Raw genomic sequence first — 19,934 nt, 5'->3', positions numbered from 1 at the left:
TATGTAAGTCCTTGGACTAGGCGATCCCACGCCCCGCTAGGCTATCGAGTTTACGTATAGTTCGTGATATCCCCAGCGGAGATTTTCCAGCTGCCTGTTACCTAGGCACGTTTTGGAGGGCCTCAGGAGATAGGAGATAGACAGGCTCGTAACAAATCACTTACAAACTGGATTCTACTTGGGTGCGGATCCTAAATCCCAACGGTTTGAAACTCGGCCGAACTACAGCATATCGAACCCAGAAACATAACCTCATGACCTACGTTACTAACCTCACTATGAGCAATGCTTACACAACAAGAAGAATATCAGAAGTCGTCGCGAAACCGGCGATTAGAATATTACTATCCGTCGGAATCGCTGAATAGCCATTGGCAGTAAATCCGAGACATACATGTAAGTAACTGGTGAAGGTAGGTAAGTGATTAGTGTATAATAAAAAAGGTTAGACAGGGGGAGGGGGGGAAGGGGGGGAGGATGCCAGCTTCTGATAGAGGGGTCCCCCCTTTACCTTTTTTCAGGGATCTATAGAGGTAGGTACTTAGGTACATTGACTTGATAGCCCTGATAGCCTGATAGCCTAGCCTAGTAAATGTGGGATGTGGATACCTATGATGGTCTGTGCTAGGAGTTTAACCTAGGTAGGTTAGGGGTTTCTATTGATGTAAGCAGTTAAGCAGCTAAGGCAGTAAGGTTGTTACCCCCCCGCTCTTAGCTCCGGCAGCCACCAGGAATTTCCAATCATTTCCAATCACATCTCAACGCCAAGACAAAACTTGCTCTTTTCACCACTATCTGCACGATTCACGATTTACGATTCTCTGCACGCTGTGGCATCTCATGGGTTACCTATCCTATTTGTTCACACCCTGTTTCTTCGTTACCTTCTCGTTACAGACCATATCACATTCGTTTCTGGCACTCATGATAAAGCTACAGCATTGCCTAATATCATAATACCATTTCCTTTCCAAATGTGGTGGTTACCGGATCAAAACCTTCTTCCGCCCTCCCTCTGAAAGTCCTGTGCTTAGTCTGCCCCCGCTTCAATTCGCTTGTGTTTGCTGGTTTTGACGACTGTTACCTCCAAAGCCGTCTATCTCTTGACTCTTCGAGCTTCGAGCTGATGAGGTGATACGAAGTGTGCTTACAAAAGTCCAAACTCGTCAAAAGTCCGGTGCCCGCCTTTGCTATACTGAGCACGTCACTAACATTCGCCGGCATCGTCGTCTAGAGCTCCATCACATTGGATTTTAGGAGACCTGGGGATCCGATGTCTATCCACACCGATCATGGCGAATGCCCGTCGTAAGTTGCGCTACAGCATCGTCGCTCGCTCTTGGCCTCTTTAAATGAACATCGCGATTCCTTCCTGAATTGGGAAGTGCCATTTTAAACCGTAATATTACGTATGGTGATGTATAGCTCCTAGGGACAATTCCTGAGACGAGTTAAAGGTCCGGCGACACAACTACGTCCGGATTGCGAGGCCGATGGTCTGTCCTTTTTTCTCGAAGCTTAGGCGAGAATCCCCGGCTGATTTTAACTCGTCGCAGTGGCGATACATTTTTCTCTTCCCCAGATAGTCCCGCTACCAGACCATCCGGTTCTTCGGAGGGGACCCTGGATTTTTCTTATATACCGACCCTATTACATCTCAGCCAAACCCTGCTGCAGATCCGCCAAATGGCTAACATGCTACCGTGTAGTCGCAGCGAACACTTTACGTCCTGATATGTGACCAATATCAGTACGTACAATCGCTCGCCTTTCCAGATGACTGGAACAGGTCGTGGGCCTCTGATTTGAAAATTAATTACTTCCACGCTTCGCCGAGAGTCTAGTATCTATTTCCAAGCTGCTGGTAACTCTCTGCCGACTAGTAGTCTAGTTAATCTATTCGAGATCTGGCAGTCGAGTAGTCGGTCAACTGGTCAGCTATATCTCTACGTTTAGAACTCGAAAAATGCTGCTTCAAGCTGCTCTCATATTATTGGACAAGGCACTTTGACCATGCAGATCTTTGGTGCAAGAAGCATGAGACAAGCTGTCTCATCGATAGCTGGAGCCTGGATGCGCAGTTGTCTGGGGATGTGCTGCGGGAACGCAACCGGTATATGCTCATCGATTCTCCATGAGTTGACCCCAACCCAGCCCGCTCAGATAATACTTGGGTTCGCTGGTGTGTGCGTCTGCTACATCTGCATAGCCGTTGCTATTGTGTATTCTTGCTCAATCCAAAGCTGAACATTTGTTGGATCCAATGACTGTATTCGGCTGCACCCGAGTCGATCATCTCGTTACTACCTAGCGCCTACTTCTTTTTTCAATCTAAGTTATAACTACCGGCCTGCATGTGCGGTAGCTACCAAACGTCGCTTTCGACCCGTGCCGAGAAATAGACTTAGGGGTATCCTACTACGATGCTTAACCACGGAGGGAAACTGAGAATGGCGTAGCATTTCAATGCCGGTCTCTCGACTCATTATCTCGAACCCCTATAGACTTGGTGTTGTTTCGAATGTTCTCGATAACGTCAGTGGCTTCCTAGAAAACAAGTAGGGGACTATATTGCCGTCGCACCGGTGGCGTCTTACCACGGGAACCCGGGTCTGGGCACTTTATCTCGTCGCACCCTCGTACAGCTTCAAGTGCATACATACATAGATACCCAGGCCTCTGGCAGTGGCTACGGCGGAGGATTTTAGCTCTCCCAGGGTATGAGCAGGGGTGCATGAGACATGGTCCAATGAGACGGATGGGCTAACAACCCCCATTCGACCCCGATACGCATCTCCGTGGTGCCCGCACCCACTGTCTAAACTTGAAGAGGAAGGACTGATCTCCAGGTGGCAGATGACGTGCAGAAGTCTGTGTCGGTCGATTTGAATTCTTGCGTTTCGACAAGTCGCTGGCAGCGCCACGCCCACTAGCCTGCGGACACTATATATGTTATCAGCCCGAGAGATCTGCTATCGCAGTATCTCGTGTCTATCGATCAGGAACAGTAACACGGGATGACTATACAAGGCAGGTAACCAAATAACCCGATGGTAGGTATGATAAAACTCTATACCATCGTGGCTAGGGTTGATCCACATATGGCGCCAGATTCGCAAAAACTTGCGGCAATCTTGCTATTGTAACAATGTTACCATTGGAAAGCTTTATCAACCTATAACGATAGCAGGATACGGTCAGGCGTAAGCTATCTCGACCCTCTACGCTTGGAACCAATGGGTTTTTTTCGTGCGTAGGAAACATCGTCAGCAACAGGACACACACAGAACATAGAGTAGGTTATGGAGTTTCCGTAACGGGTTTTGTGGCGGCGGACGTAGGATCGACGCCAAGGAAAGGGGACCTCTTCGTTGTGCCGCTGAGCCAAAGATGCGTGGAGCTCGTCACGAAGATGCACGCATTTTCTGAAGCGCACACCCATTGGTCTCTACTGGGGGAGTATGCATTCCCACTCGTTTTCGTTTCCTCTTAAGTTCTAAGGCGAAGCAAGCCACAATAGATGATGGTTATGTGTACCTTCCTACCCCTGCGTATGATTGAAGTGCGCGGAGAGCTGCCCCAATACATCACTTACATCTGCACATCTGCAGGACATTTGGCATCCGAGCTAATCTTCTTTCAAGCTCATATAGCTCATTAGTCAAGGGCTGGAATGAGTCTTGGCGTGTCACATCTCCCGTGGTCTAGCCTGCAAGTCGCACAGGGTATCCGTCGTGTCCGGAAGGCAAGTCTTCTGGGGGCTCTCGATAACCAACTCTTATTCAACCAACCCTATCAAGCCGCGTAACAGACCAAAAAAAGGCTGGCCACCTACTACCTTAGTTATTACCTTGCGGTCCCAACATAAATCATCCCTGGTCTATGCGGGTTGATCAGCTACCAGGATACCTGGTCATTTCGTCATGTTTCCTAGTCCCTGTCCTGGCCTATAAGCTGAACGCACCTCGAGATCGGATACATTACTGGGGGGAGGCGTCTGTCATCTCGTTACCGGGCTCGGAGGCTTCGATCAATCTTCTCTAACGCTATTTATTCCTCATTGCTGCGAGCCTTCCCAGACAAATTAGGACATAAGGAATCCATCAGCACTACTGTCTGATCCTACTGGATCCAGCACTGCTATTAATTAAGTCCCGCGTTACTTTCGCACCTTAGGGGTCGTGATGTGCTGAGCCCCTACACCTCAGTCGAATATATACAAGACGTCTACGGCCTGCGTCAAATTTAATCTCTTCTCTGCTTCTGCCTTTTCAAGTCGCCGTCTTTACCCATTGTTGCCAATCGCTATAACCAGTACTATCCTAGTATCTCATCGTCTCTCGTTATGTCAGGAACAGCTTCTCCCCGCAGCGGTCGACCGCTGACAACATCGTACGTGGATCTGATGAAGCCCGACGAGGACTGGAGGAATCTACCCGATGCAGCTGAGAGGAGGAAAATTCAGAACCGTCTTGCCCAACGAGCATATAGTGAGTTTTGTCTCCAGTTACGGTTTCACTCGAGGCTAATGATATCAAGGGCGAAATATGAGAGATCGAACTAAGGAAGTAGAAAGGTTGAAAAAGCAATTGCAGCAGCTTCAGCAGTCTATTAGTTCGGATCCCTCAACTACACCACCACCCGAGCATGAGATTCCATCCGGTGGGAGGAGTCCATCCAGCCTGGGAGATATTCACGCTCATAATGCCGACGCGGTGACATCGGCGACGACACCCAATGGCTCCCGGCGGATGAGCGATTACTTGCAATCCTGGTCTCACGCATCGGGCACGGAACAGCTGAGCGGACTAGGTCTCACGACGGATGGAGAAAATCCACTTGGGTTCGACGCAGCATCTTATTTCTCCCAAGTCCACGGTTCTAACGATGTCGTGTCGGATCTACCTGCAACTGGAAGACGGACGCGTGCTGTCACAACTAATATTTCCTCCGCACCCATACAACACCAGCACCATCTCCGGAGCCACAGTATACCGCCAATCTACTCATCTAATTGCGCCAGTCCCATGCCATGGGGGCAAGGAGCCGCAGCAGATAGTAATGATGGACTTCGCGTGTCGACAAGGTAAGCTAATGTCGCGATTCCAAATATATAGAATACTCGAAAACCCTAGCCGAGCGAACTTAGGGTTTTCATCGTTTCGCGTACCTTTATATCCAGCTAACTCTGAGCTAGTTTTAACGTCTACAGCAACCCGGAAGAGATGTCCATGTATCACGCGGAATCAACGTATCCTCTCGATGACGGCGTTGCGCACAGCACCAATGCGTATGCGACGTCTCCCGAGTCGGATCTTAACAGTCCTGCGGGCTGGTCGCCGCTGGACCGAAAGTCGGGCCATGCCGGGCGACCCAGCACCTCATCTCTAGCGTCTGCATTCCTGACGTCCGCTAGCAGCGTCGTGGATGGCATGACGGATATACAACATCAGAACTCATCCTTTCCGGAAACTACGGCACCATTACTGCACTTCGCCGTCGCGGGCGGTCATATCGACACTCTACGGCTTCTCCTCCAGCGCTACGATGTGAACATCAACAGCCGCGATAGCGCGGGTTATACGGCATTACAGCGCGCCGTTATGGCTGGGCGAACTGATATGGCAGCCCTACTTCTCGAGCGCGGCGCCATCGTCGACGGCGATGATAGTTGGGCCGCGGAGCTTACAGGTCGCCATTCCAAGATTGAGGCCCAATAACGTCATTTACTCGTGGTTTCCGGCTAGCTACTACGAATTTATGAATGCTCATGCGGATTGTACGTTGTTGTGTTTTCTGATTCGATATTGGGATTCTCCCTTTGCAATTCCTGGCTGTATTTACCTCACACGGGGAGTTCGGTGTCTATTGTGTCACACGCCTATTTCTGGCCTGTCATGCCTAAACGATACATGTTGCATGTGCGAACATGGATTGGTTGTACAGCACACTACATGTCGGTCTCGTTTTACTTAATTTTGATTGGGGTAGTTTTATACCTGCAAGGTTCATTGGAGTGAGGGATGGATGGATGGACGGAGGGGAGGCAGGATTTGGGGGGGTGTCAACAGGAATGGCGTCCTTGGATGGGTGGGTTTTATACCCGAGACATGAACTCACGGATTATACAAGCATACAAAACGCATTTTCGCAAAGGGAATTTACCTTTGGGTCTGAGAGGCTAATAGAAGAAACAATTTTTGTCAAGTTTACAAATTTGCATACCAATATGTGACTATCCAAAGGGTCGATAAGAGAAATATTCGAGTGAGGACAGTGAATATGGTACGCAGTGTCAGATCATGCCGGTGACCGGGGGACCCTGGACATATCTCAATAGGATCTGGCAATTTCTTGTCATGTTCCCCCCCCTTTCGCAACAGGGAATTAGGGATCTTCAGGAACGTGCCGCCTCCGTAGGTGATAATACAACCCACGACATTATCGAGTTTGCGACTAGGGACCCCGCCATGTTATAGACGAGAGAGTATCGTCCATTAAATGCATAGCTCCTAACTTAAGGTAGCAGTGTACGGCACTCGAGTCACTTATAGCTTTGAATAAATGCGACATGCAAAACGGGTGACAGTATCTGATGGGTTGGTGATCTCAGCTGCAACCGATCCCCACTACAAATGCGAGTTGATGGTGATGGTGATGGTGATGGTGATGGTGATGGTGATGGGATGTTGTAATGGCCTTTCGGACTTTAAGGACTTTAAGGCGCGGCAGAGCCCATTGGGGTTACATTACCAACCAAGCTCACGACCGGATTGGAGAATGGTAAAATAGCCTGAGATGGACGAAGTTAAAGTTTAAGATGTTTTAGCTACCTAGGTACATATGTACCTAACATGTAAGGATGGGGCCTTGCCCTCATTACCTAGGTACACATGTACCTATGTAGGTACCTAAGGTACTATGGGAAGGAGCAATGATAAGGAGGGGCATATATAAGATTTCCACCAAGTAAAAGTGGAGGATTAGAATCTTTTCGAATACAACATCCTTTTACCCCGTCATCCAATATCTACCAACATACATGGTGAGAGCTGCAGTGCCTTAGGTACTGTCGAGCTAATCTCATAGCTGAATGTTGGACCTTGGTAAATGTCTCTTGGCAACTACAAATCCTACCAACTCAGACGATAATGGCTGCTTGCTATATGCATATATTCGCCAATTGAAGAAGTCCTCATAGATGGGACTTTAGACGAAGTCGGTTTCCAAATTCAAAAGTACCTACCAAAAGTACCTACACATTACCATCAACGATGCGCCACCTCGTCATGTCGCAGACAGAAAAAACCTCTATGAGAAACATATGGTATATTACCGCGTCTGAGAATACGAGCTTAAGTCTTAGGCCGTTTGAAAATCTGGGGATCGACCCTGGACTTTGGCGAATGCTTCGTGAAGATGGAACACAGACGTATCTATCTCCACGGGCGAGCTGCAAATCCATCCCATCCCACTACGAGCCGGGAAGCGAATCCTCTAAGTAATACCTGTCAAATTATTATTAGGTATCACTTCCACTCTCGGGTTATAGAGGGCTCCGCTGTTTGCGTGAGATCAATCTTCCCGAGGTATTGGACATACCCGCAACAGAGCGGCGCAGTACCTAGACAAGTCACCAACGTATCATCGTCATCGAATATCGACGATGAAGACAAGCGCAATTTTTGAATTCTAAAGGCGGCTGCAACACTTCTACCTCCATGTAGGTATATGCTGCTGCAAGATACGAAACTGCTGCTGTGCTCAACTCGCACCACATCCTACAGCGTAATTCCATGTAATCGTGTGCTGCAACCCCCCTGCGTGCATTTGAGTCTTTTCAGCGTTGCACTGCAGGCCACAGACAGACATGCGGACGAGGGGCGAGACGAAACAAGAAAACACCGCCATTCCGTATTTTTAGACGTAGGAACAGAGCCGATCTGTTTGTAAGACAAGCTATCGCCGAACTATCCAAGTCGTACATACATACATGCAAGCTCTACATAATACACTATTATCTATGTCAGATAGTGAGGTAGGAGATGATGGGACGTGGAGGCTAAGGGGTCCGAAGGATTCGCGCACAACTTGCAAGGTATTAATTAACCTTATCCCTCGCCACGTGGGTTGCCGGGCTAATGAGGGCGCAGCACGTTGCCCTGATAGCATGTCTCGGCCGCTGTCTAGGATACCCCCTAATATCTTCTCTCCAAAATATTAGGTACATATCTTCTACAACATCCATCCCCCAAACCAAGTAGGCTTGCTTGGCTTGACCCCCAACTCGTATGTATATTATATACAGCATAGGATCCATGCTGTCTGATCTGCCGTATCACGGAGGACGACAGAGAGAGCCAACGCCGCCGACGTGTGGCCCGAGGCAAAGCAGGCTGCCTTAACTTACCTCGTAGGTTAGAAGCTTCCTTCCATCCATCCACGACAACTACCATGTATAACGGACCGTCCGCGGAATGCGGGGAGGTGGTGTCTTCATATAACAAGACACGTGAACTGGCTTAGGTCTCGGCTAAGTTGCCGTATACTATGTACCTTGGATATATATAAGGTATGTACTTACATACCGACCTAATATCTAACTCGTGCATCGATCGCACCCCGGACTCCTTCTCAGCCTTATAGCAATAGTAAGTACATGAAAGCCACATGGCAAATAAATAAAAAAAGTCCAGATTGAAAACAAGAAACATACAATACCAAGGGACCTAACCGAGATATTGCAAGTCTACTTTGCGCTGCGATCGCCCACGCAGCGCCGCGGTCTTGCAGCGCGCTGTAAGAGGGGCGGGGAACGAAACCCGCCGCACACAGCCCGACGTCTGATTATACACAAGCAGCGGTCCAACTATAAGCCCATGCTTACCTGAACGCGGCGGGGGTTCGGTCTTGGTTCTCTCACCCAAGCAATCCAAGCCTTGTCTACATAATATACTTACTGCGCGCAGGGCAGGGCTGCGCGTCCTAGCCGGTACATATTAGGTAACGAACAAAGTCCCTTGGGTGCCTAGCTGAAGCAGCTGTCAACGCCCATCACGCAAACCCGTGGGTCCCCGGCCGTGAAGTTCTCGGATTTATTGTGAAAACGAGGGATTGACGTGCGCCCCAGGTATAGACGCGCTGGAATCGTTTTCTCTTCGGCTCCAAACCCTTACACGTGACGTGGAGTTTGATGTGATCCTTCGAAATATTAGGAGCGGTGGATTACACGATCGAGGCGCCGCTTGTCTATCTGCCGGATGAGCCTCGTTGGGGGGATGTCTGTTATGGGGGTTGCCTGGACGCTAAGGTTGAGGATAGATGGATTTGTCTAGTCACCCTTGTGGCTTTGGTTTGTGATTCTGCTTTCCCCTGAGGCTTGAGTGAAGTCGGGTAGATCTTCGTGTTGTAGTTTGATTCGAACTTTTCTGTCCAGGTGAGGTAGGTGGCTAACCTAAGGGTTATCTAGCGCTAGAGGCTTACGTGAAAAGTCTGGATGGTCTTATTAGTATAATTGGTGAGACTGGCTCTAAGGACATAAAGTATTACATACGTGGCAGCTATGATAATAGAGTGGCTAGGCCTTCATTGTCTATAGAAATGTAGACACCCAACTTCAAAGTATTCTACCGGCAACTATAGGATAGGAGGTAGGTATAGTCAAAGCAGACCCGAGAATTCTACCCAAATATATAGTCGTAAATGGGTATTTTTTTTTTTTTGATATTTAGAAGTATATGTCCTCGTTGGTAATAACCTTGCTACAGATAGTTACATATAGATAATTACATGTATGCAATTTAGTCTCCTAGTAAGAACGTGACGAACTTACGACCCGAAGATACTCTCCGAAAATGATAGTCCAAAGCCATAAACTTCTTATTTTCAACCTATCTCTATATTTAGCATACTTGGGAACTTATGGAAGGCAATGCAAAAAGGGAATAGGGGTTTATATTAAAGTCTATCATCTTTTTATCATTCGCCTCGCTTTCACTTTCCTCTCCTTTTCTCTTGGGGACTTTGACACTCTCTATTAAGTCTCTTTTACCAATACGAATATTTACTTACTGGTAGTTTAATACCTCTTCGTAATTAGATTGTGCCTTAGTGGGGCGGTTGCTATTGTGTAGTAGCAATATGTATATTGTACGGGTATTAGGCCAAGTCAACAAACAGCTGAGAAACGATATATGGTCGTAGAAGTGTTTGTTTAAGCATGCACACCTTAATCCAGGTATATCGGCTATAACAAAAACTAAGATTTTTAAAAATAAATTCCAACGAGATTATATTGATAGCTAAAAGTTCTGATGATCTGATTGATTGTGTTGATATCGTGGGAACGAGAAGCCGGTTTTGCTAACTCGTCCAACAACTGTTTTCTCACTTGTTTACTTTAATAGGTAAGTACCTAGGCAGTGAACCAAATAAAAATAGCCTCGAGCTATCTGGCTTACTGCTATTTGCTATCTGTGAGCCTTTCTTTTGACATATATCTTTAGGGTTAGCATCAGTATTCGAATAGTCACCCACGAGCAAAAACAACTACTCTATATACTACTAATAGTTAGGCATATTCGTGATTTTAAACTAGGAGATAAATATCGTTCCTTGGTCTTAATCGTAACAGATTACGTTTGTTCGTTGCCATCGTGAAAGTCAGTCTTGAAATTATTGGTAGGGTGGTTATAGGCTGACTAGCGACTAGCTACCTACACTCATGTGTTCCCATGAATATCCTAGTAACAAACAGCTATGGCTAGCTGTTACTTTCTCGCCGTTGTCTCGCTTCATACAAGGTTAGGTATATGATAAAAGTCAAGTGCACCTCCCTTATACCTACACCACCAGATGTATCACGAGAAGAAGAAAAAGGCTGGCAGTAGTTCGTTGGGAAAAGAAACTAAGAAAATATACATATAAAGGATAAGACAAGGACGTCTCCCTTTTATTTTTGGGAAAGATACAGTCTCGATGAAATACATACTATACTTGGTCTGATTGTATTATAATCCATACCGACCGACGTGAGGTAAACTAATGTATAACCATTTTATATATAATAGGCTTTATCCTAAGGTGATTACCGCTATTTATATCCAATTTACATACCATTAATTTTTCCAAACAACAAACCTTTAACTCCAACCCAACCTTGACTGACCATCAGCTGCGCATTACATCTCGTCTCATCTCATTACACTGTCATACACACACACACATATATATATATATATAACCATATTAAGCCTTACGTCTCAAGCTCTTGCCCCTCTCGAGCAATCCCAAATCCCACCACCCCTCAATCACGCCCCAGAGGGTCTTCCGCTTCGGTTTCGCTTTAGCCGCCATCGGGCTCAAAGGCGTAGCGTCGTCATCTCCGTGCTGTATCTGAACCACCCTACTCTTCGTACGGGCCAGCATTTTCCCCACCGATATCCCGAGAGCGTCCCTGGGCAAAGGGGGCACCCTGCTAAGCCGGTAGTCCTTTAGCTTGGGCGAGGCGGGCGTGGGCGTGACGGGCGTAAATCCGTCGTCGCTGGGAGTCGGGGGGATGATGACCGCGATGGGAGGATGGCTCGTTCTTTTCTTGTGGTTGCCGCCGTGGTGGGATGGCTTGTGCATGATGGGTATATAGTCGTCCTCGGATGAATCGGACGAGCTTAAAGACCTAGGGACCATCATCACTGGAGCTGGAGCGGAAATATTGCTCCCTAAAGACTGACTCCCGAAGATGGTCGGACCTGAGTTGGCATTCACTACAACTGGAGGTAATCGAACCGATCTGACATCTTCGTCGACAGACCGGAAAATAGGAGGGCGACGCGCGGGTTGGGGCGGGGGAATCCACCGGTCGGAACCCTTGGCGGCGAGGAGTCGAGTTCCAAGAGCGGCCGGTCCCGAATTCTGCTGCAGGGGACCAAAGCCCCTCTCGGATTTCTCAGTCACAGCAGCTCCCCTGGAGTCCCCACGCGTGCCCGCGCGCCCCTAGCCTTCGATGTCCTTGGGAGCTGCGGCGACGGCCTTGGTGCGGCGCCACAGCCCGACGCAGATCACGCTAGAAAAGGCGAAGAGCACGCAGAGCGCGATGCTCAGGCCCCAGGCTGCCTTGATCTCGTAGCAGTGCGGCTGGTCGGTTGTAATCAAGGCCAGGTAGTTGTTGTACTTGGCAGCTGCTGAGGCGTAGTTACGAGCCGAGATGGACATGGTAAATGTCTGGGTTGGTGCGGCAGGCTGCGGAAGCAGCTCGCACTTAAGTAAGGATAGGGGCTTTCCGATAGTGACCGCGACCACGATAGCCGCGACGAGGAGCGCTAGATCTATCCCGCCTGCGACCAGGAGGGGGAGAAGCTGGTCGTAATACAGGATATAGGAGATCGAAACGTAGAGAGTTGCGATACTTGCCTTCGGAGCTGTTAGCAGGAAATTTCGACGAAAGGGGTAGAAATATGCACACGTACCACGGCAAGGGTACCGACCAGCACGTCTGGCGCGTCGCGTTCCGAGGTTACGATCTCGTTGATGAAGTTGGCAGTTATGCCGATGATGGCGATGAGCGAAGCAAATTGCATCGCCCGGAAAGCTATGAAGGTCACGCCGAGGGCGCCGAGCTGAGGTGCCTGAAAACGCATTCTCAACGGGATACTTGTTTCGAAGTCGGTTATAAGCGAGAGTTTCGGACGGGGGCTGCCGGGCTTGAGGATGGTGCGCAGAGGGAGACTCCGCGGCGGATATGGGAGAGACGACCGGGGGCTTGAGGAACGAATTGTGAATGAGGGACGGCTCGAGACCGAAGTGACAGATGAGAAATTGGTTTCTTGACCTCGGACGAGCGAGGATTTGGGCTGAAGCAGGTCTACTGCGATGAAAAAGACCGATAGATATAAACCGAGAAGATAGTACGTAGGAAATCCGTTTCGTATAACTTAGAGAGAAAGAGACGTCGAAATCTAAAGACCCCCCGTTATATCGTGATACTAGACCCTCCCAGAATAGAGACAGCAAGGAGACAAGGGAAAGAAGGAAATAGAGAAAGACTCAAGGAAAAAATAAAAATAAAAAAAATGGTATATTGCCGAGAGATTGTTTGGTTCGTGAGGTATGAGAAAGAAGATTGTTGAGTATTGGGGGTCTCTATACCTTAAATATCTAAAATCACACATCACAGATCACACATCATATCGATCGAGCATGGTAGGCAGGTATGTATGTATAAGCCAAGTCCGTCTAGACCCATCACCGATCAGACTCTCGCGGCAAAACATCCCTGACTCGATCTTCATTCCGAGCAGCCGCGTCTTGGCCGTCATTGTTTGCACGTACGTACATACACACATACATAGGTACGCACGCATCCACAATGCTATTTTCGCAGACATAACGCTCGGCACTCGAAGCGGATGGCAGAATCACGACGCGCGGGCGTGTCCAATCGGGGAAAGAGATGATCGTCGCTACCAGGAACCCAGCATAAAGTATGTATCCAGGCCGTCGTGGATACATATCGTCGCCATCAACGACAGACCAATAGCACCGCGATCGCCTAGCGTCGTCTTGACCCCCCGGCAGTTGGCATCGTTGTCGGGGAGTTCTGGTTGGCTGACGGCTCAGCTAAGGCGAAATGAGATCGGTGGGTCGACCAGGGATGGTTAAGCGCGGGCCGCGGTTATGTAGCAGCCTTGGTGTCTGCGTCTGTAGCCGCCGGCATGGATTATATTATATGAGCACGGGTTATTAGGTAGTTTGTTGTTTTACATAGTAAGAAGATCGTGAATTCTCGACCAATAGGTTGGCCAACCTATTCCTGCCTTGTAAAATAGCCGGTCCGCATACGACAGACGCCGCAGACTTGGGAAGGCGGCTCTGTTGCTATGTATGCAGTCATGGAATTCCCAAGCCGCACTGCTTCTTTACTGGTCAATCCAACTATGGTGGAGATTAAGCAGAAGCCTCGGAAGCTTAGAAGTCCTATCATCGTTAACATAACCCTGACCTGAAACAGCCATGGCAGATACGATATTTAGAATAGTGCATCGTACGTGCTAGTAATATCGTAACAGGCGAGTGGTGATACGATATCATGTGGTATTGTAAACCGCAAGAATGTTATTTCTGTCTGTGGTTTGTTAGTCTTCACAAGAGTTCTTATCAAACGAAAGACGCTGTCGATCTGTAGCTTGATCTGTTTAGATTGTACCGTAGTCATTTTACTCCCAGGCGCCCTTTTGCGAACGTGTCAAGACCATCCATGCGATAGTCCACTAAATAACAGGGGGAAAAAACAACAAGAAAAAGACCACTGTCAATCAACCTCCAATTCTAAGTTCCGAGCAACGTTGTACGTTGCTAATATCGTCAATGTGATATACAGTCTCCTATCTTTCGTAGGCATGCATAGACCCCGTCTTGGCTAAGGCCTTGTTACGGGCTAGGGTAGTCCTCTAACCTAATAAGTCATCCAAGCCACTGCTACCGGTTGATGCGTTAACTGAACTACCCGCAGGTTTTTGCGTGCCTGCTGCGGGAGCGCCCCAGAGCGACGCGCTGGTCTTCTCCTTGGCAAGCTGACCCATCTTCGGTCCTGTAGTCGGAGTGCTCGGTTTCTTCAAGCCGTTACCGGCTTGGCCCCAAAGATTTGCAAACGGGTCACCGCCGGTGGTAGGCTTAGCTGTCGCTGGGGCTGCTGGTTTGTTAAGCGCTGATAGGCCGGATGAGGTGGAAACGCCAGCAGCGGACGATACCCCAGAGATTGATGATCCCGTCGGGTGGGCTTGGACGGACTGGTAATAATTAGGAGTTGCTGCTTGATAGCTGGTCGTTGGCTTTGGCGCTTGGGCCGACATACTCGCGGCTACCGGTATGCCGAAAGATGAGTAGTTAGCCGCAGGTGTCGTAGTGGTGCTTGCGGGAGGTGAGATCGACGACATCATGTCGTGAAGGTTAGCTTGCTGCGGTCCGGACAAAGGCTTTGGCGCAGCATATTGGGCGGTGGAATGAGCGTGCGACGTCACCATAGGTGGGGGGATGTTGACGTTGTTTGAAGGCGCAGGCGTTGCCGATTGGAAATCATCGAAGTCATCGTCATCGTTGCTGGCCGTCGACAGAGCAGCCAGTCCAGAACCATTCGACGGAGTAGCTGCAGAGGTGGTCGCCGCAGGAGCAGGGTCGTCAAAAGAGAAGAGGTCGACCTCGGGCTCTTTCTTCTTTGCAGGTTCGACGGTCTTCTTGACGCCCATCCTCTCGCTACGCTCAGGCCGCTTCGCTCGAGACGAGCTCGACGGCGCAGATCCTTCGTCGAACTCATCATATTCTTCGAACTTGTCCGCACGACTGGCGCTGGTATCTTTCCAGTCATCAGACTGGCCTCCGAACCCGCCACCGTCTCCGTATACACCGCCCGAGTACCCGCCATAGCCGCCGCCCGCCTCATTACCGAATCCGCCGAAGCGGCTGCTACCGGAGAACCCTCCCATGGTACCGCCTTCGACTCCAGTGTATTTGGCCTTGTTGCTTCTGGCCTTCTTCCGCTCTGCCCGGATCCGATCAACGTCGCCCAGGAGTTCCGCAAGCTCCTTTGCGCGATTTCGGACGTTGATGCCCTGGTCCTTGCCGTTCTGATCGATGTAGTGAAATTGCCGCAGCATTTTTAATAGCGTTATATGGCCGCGCGCGTCGTCGATGACTCGTTCCGAGCCATGCTTGATTAAGAATTCGAGAAGCTGAAGCGCCTTGTATATTTGCCTCCACTCTTCGGCGGCCTTTTCGGTGAAACGGCGGTAGATCATGGGCATGATTTCGTTGAGGGTTTGGCTAACGTCGATCAACGTTAGTAAAAATAAACACGTAGACGGGACTATGATCGCGTACTAATTAAAGGTGCCATTGGCGATTTCCTGCATAAGAGTCGACGAGGCGCCCCATGGCTCGTTATTGGTAGCTTCTCGCACCTGTTGCGCGCGTAAGTAACCGTAACATCAAGTACCATGGGTTAGAACCAATTGAAGTGCTACCGACCTTGGCTTCCATCTCTGTGTAGTTCATAACAGCTATAATACCCAGACAAGTTAGCGTACTGGGTTCAACCGAGGCGCACGTCGAGTGTCTAAGACGAGTACTAACCATTCTGAACCTTGCGGACGCCAGCCTTAAGATCGTATAGCGTTAGGTTGGTCACCTGGTCTTTCAGACTGTTGAAATCCATCTTGGGCCGTAGTTTTTCTGTCCCCGATCAGGGACCAGGAGAGAAAATGGAAAATGGTGGTTGTAGTAGGAGGTGAGTACTGGAATAAGAGAGCGAGGCTAGGAAGGATTGTTCTTGTTTAGGTGTTCTTGTTTAGGTAAGTTTCGAAACGTTGCTTAGTTAAATGGATGAATTGGTGTATCGAAACTGCATCTAGCAAAACTAACACTTCGACTTTCCTACCTTCCTTTCGGACCCCTGACAAACGCTGCCCGACTTGTGCAATGGCCACCTTGATAAGTTATGGGGTCCACATCCGGCACTGCGGACTCCTTACGTCAGCGTCAACGGGACTATATACATCACGTGACTAGAGCGTGATTGACTTATACATATTGATGTCACCTAAACAAAGAAGCTCTTGACTTTCTATAATTTGGGTATTTATACATAATAGTATAGCAATGGTATATGAACATTTATATTTGAAAATAGAGGTAAAAAAAAGCATGATATATATATCCAATTGGTCGGTAGAGTTTAGATAAAATGCCAGAATGGCCAGAATAGCCGGTTCACTTAGTATATACAGAGCTCGGACCAGGTTGAACTTTTGTAGGGCTCTTAAAGAAAATATGTTTAAAAATTTTAAGAGCTCTGCTCGAGCTTGACTACTACTATTGTGAACTATCCAGCTATACGTTATCCGACCTCGAATTTTCTCTACTTATATTCGGAATAGCCGTTTGATTACATCTTACAACCCGCATATAAGGTATGTGAAAACTGTTCTTAAAGTCGTCGTCGAATTTATACTTTATTAAGTTTGAAAGGAAGCCGTAAAAGCTCAAAAACTCCAAGCGGAACTTCCAGACAGCACAATCCTCGAATCTATGACTTGCCGTATGGTCACGTTAGAAAGCTACGAGCTTGTTGGCTTGTAGCGTTATTTTTGATACGACAGGCTGCATTGGTACCGACTTCTTGCGCAAGAAGATCACCCCTCAACTTCCAAAGATAGAAGCAAGGCTAGAGAACAAGTGTTCAAGCCAAGTTGCGGCCTGGCGACGACATGGCCCCCATCTGCTCTTCACAGGCCGAGGCATGCCGGATCTGTGGGCGGTCAGACAGATGGGCGGAAGGTGGGGTGAAGCTGCAGTCTTGCCCCAGCTGTCCCGTGTCCGCCTCGTTGGTGTATGTCTGCGTATGCGTGCGTGTAAGTCGTGGCATGCGTTTCTAGTGGCCTGCTTGTCGCATGTTTGAAGACGCTATAGACAAGCAGTCCTACATGCCTACTACCTCTACCGGCAGCATCAGACGCTTGTTGCAACAGGCGCGGCAAGAAGCCGAAGACACTATGCTGCATGCAAAGAGCACAAAATATTGCTAAGGCACGGCACAGCACGGCATTGCACTGCCACCCTCTTGCCCTCTTTGCTCCGGAGGGTCGTTGACCTATCCGATGGAGAGACGCACGTGGAATTTAGTCCGATCATGTCTAAGAGCACGTCATCAGCGTCCTTGACAGCACGGAGAACACAGTGGATTTCCGTATTAGTTGAGGAGCTTTTCAACTCGTCGCCGGCTGGAAGAACGTCGGAAGCATTCGGTTGGCTGATTACCTCCGAGCGAGGTGAATCTACTCGGCGTTTACTTTAGTAACATAAAAGCCGAAGACCGTCCCCTTCGGAGCCCTTGTCACTGGAATATCTAGTCAGAGGAGTAATGGATAGACGGAGTACTCGTCTAGACCCCTGACCTCCATTGCCCCTTTGATCACATATTCCATCCCCAGTTCTAACCCCAGTTCTAGTTCGGACTGGGAGTTAGCAGGGAGAAGAAGGGGGATACATTTTTTTCCTTCTGTCTTTTGGTTGCGTTTGTTTCTGTTTTTGTTGTTGTTGCCGTTATCCCCCTTTTTCTAAAACTTACCCCTTCTCCTCCTTATTTACCTCTTATTTGTTTGCTTTTTGTTAGACAAATCAGTCCCAGAACACCAAACCATCTCAACCTGCTTGTACATTAATCCCAATTAGTTCTTGTTGGGGTTTAATCCGTACATGGTACATGTAGGCAATGCAGGTGGTGGTTACATGTATTCTGTTGTTGTACCATTGTACTTCTATACACTATACATGTATACATAGGTATACATGTGTATTTCTTAGTGGCATGCATGTGGGCAAATATGCTTAGGAAGTCCGCCTCAAGTGAAAGCACCCAAAACTGTTAAAGTGGATGGAGTGGGGTGGAAAGTGAGCCAGAGTAAGTGACGACAGCTCCTTCCAAGTTTAACCCCTCCACAGTACAAGTACCCGTGTACCTAAGGCTGCTAAGATGCTGCTAAGATGCATGCAGTACCACACTTTCACCCTCATAAACCCCACTTGCAACCTGTAGCCCCTCGGAAAGAGCTTTTTTTTTGCCTCCATCTCTATTACGTGATTGGCCGGTAGCTTGAGCTGACCCCTCCCTTAGCAAATCCCAATACAGTACCGCAAAAAGATGATGAGACAGACCTTCTTCCAACCCCTCCTTCGAGTGCCCCGCGCTGCGTTTTCTTCCTCCTCTTCCTCATTTTCAACTTCGTCTTCCTGTTTTCGACCTTCAGTCTTCCCAAAGGTATCATCAACATTCTCTTCTACTCCAGCAAGCCAATCGTCCGTTCGATTCTTTTCCGCAACCTCAGTCAATATGTCTGGCAACATTAAGGTGTAAGTCTTGCCTTCATCCTTAAATTCTAACTTACCGCAATCTTTTATTTTCGGGTGTAGCTAACACCATCGTCTAGCTTCTTTGATTTGGAGTGGGAGGGTCCCGTCCTAGAGAATGGCAGACCTACTGCCACCGTGAAGAGTAAGTTGAATCCCACCCCGGCAATTCTACTGAAGCTTCTGCTATCTCTATAAGCTCCCATCCTCTATGCATCAGAGCTGTATATTATTCATATCTTTGTTAGGAAGCTCAATTGATTCCCAAGGCACTATTAAGAACCGTACTTTTTATTTATTATTAGCTGTTTTGGAGCTGACACATCATCCACTTCATAGCCCAGACTGGTCGTATCAACCTGGAGCTCTGGCAGTCCCTCGTACCCAAGACCGTCGAGAACTTCCGTGCTCTCTGCACCGGCGAGAAGGGCTTCGGCTACAAGGGCTCGTCCTTCCACCGTATCATCCCCGAGTTCATGCTTCAGGGTGGTGACTTCACTCGTGGCAACGTATGTCGACTCCCTCCCAATACCATTATAGTCCGTTTTTGAGCCGACTTCTAACTACACAATAGGGCACTGGTGGCAAGTCCATCTACGGCGAGAAGTTTGCCGACGAGAACCTCGATCTCAAGCACACTCACCCGTTCACCTTGTCCATGGCTAACGCTGGCCCCAACACGTAAGTTGTATTCACGTGTTTCTATCTTGTATTTATTCCCTTGGCTACTATCTTCTAACTAACGCATCTCGTATTTAGCAACGGCTCTCAGTTCTTCATCACCACTGTCAAGACAAGTTGGTTAGACGGCCGCCACGTTCCCTTCGGTATCGTTGCGGACGATGCTTCCATAGCTATAGTCAAGGCTATCGAGGCTACTGGCTCCCAGAGCGGTGCTATCAAGTACAGCAAGCGACCTACCATCGTCAACTCGGGCGAGCTTGCCTAAAGAAAAAGATGACAATATTTCATCTTGACTGCGTGTAAAATTTCTATTTGGCCCACGATGCTACCAACTTGCCTCCTCTCAAGTATTGGTG

At 48.5% G+C, this 19,934-nt stretch overlaps 4 protein-coding genes across 4 annotated transcripts; 2 read left to right on the top strand and 2 right to left on the bottom strand.

The window, feature by feature from the left end:
* Positions 1 to 4,195: 4,195 nt before the first annotated feature.
* Positions 4,196 to 5,825, top strand: F4813DRAFT_179952 (uncharacterized protein). The gene is made up of 3 exons (XM_049239302.1): positions 4,196 to 4,490; positions 4,540 to 5,086; positions 5,198 to 5,825. Exons 1-3 carry the CDS (start codon positions 4,346 to 4,348, stop codon positions 5,718 to 5,720), a joined length of 1,215 nt encoding a protein of 404 aa, XP_049097308.1. The 5' UTR covers positions 4,196 to 4,345; the 3' UTR covers positions 5,721 to 5,825.
* A 6,014-nt stretch (positions 5,826 to 11,839) lies between these two features.
* F4813DRAFT_179886 (uncharacterized protein) lies at positions 11,840 to 12,869 on the bottom strand. The gene is made up of 2 exons (XM_049239301.1): positions 12,465 to 12,869; positions 11,840 to 12,408 (listed from the first exon to the last, which is right to left on the bottom strand). The coding sequence occupies exons 1-2, from the start codon at positions 12,633 to 12,635 to the stop codon at positions 11,992 to 11,994; spliced, it is 588 nt and encodes a 195-aa protein (XP_049097307.1). The 5' UTR covers positions 12,636 to 12,869; the 3' UTR covers positions 11,840 to 11,991.
* Positions 12,870 to 14,050: 1,181 nt separating this feature from the next.
* F4813DRAFT_179884 (ENTH-domain-containing protein) lies at positions 14,051 to 16,466 on the bottom strand. Its single transcript, XM_049239300.1, has 4 exons — positions 16,123 to 16,466; positions 16,018 to 16,049; positions 15,871 to 15,950; positions 14,051 to 15,813 (listed from the first exon to the last, which is right to left on the bottom strand). Exons 1-4 carry the CDS (start codon positions 16,202 to 16,204, stop codon positions 14,445 to 14,447), a joined length of 1,563 nt encoding a protein of 520 aa, XP_049097306.1. The 5' UTR covers positions 16,205 to 16,466; the 3' UTR covers positions 14,051 to 14,444.
* Positions 16,467 to 18,877: 2,411 nt separating this feature from the next.
* On the top strand, positions 18,878 to 19,843 carry F4813DRAFT_391762 (cyclophilin, cytosolic form; the record flags this gene model as incomplete). Its single annotated transcript, XM_049247201.1, has 5 exons — positions 18,878 to 18,897; positions 18,975 to 19,039; positions 19,234 to 19,403; positions 19,469 to 19,575; positions 19,654 to 19,843. The coding sequence occupies 5 exons, from the start codon at positions 18,878 to 18,880 to the stop codon at positions 19,841 to 19,843; spliced, it is 552 nt and encodes a 183-aa protein (XP_049097305.1).
* Between the last annotated feature and the right edge of the window lie 91 nt (positions 19,844 to 19,934).

This window comes from Daldinia decipiens (genome assembly GCF_022478715.1).
Source record: "Daldinia decipiens strain CBS 113046 unplaced genomic scaffold F4813scaffold_30, whole genome shotgun sequence".
Classification (NCBI taxonomy): domain Eukaryota; kingdom Fungi; phylum Ascomycota; class Sordariomycetes; order Xylariales; family Hypoxylaceae; genus Daldinia; species Daldinia decipiens.
The sequence above is the reverse complement of the archived record's forward strand: the minus strand, read 5'-3'. Positions and strand labels throughout refer to the sequence as shown.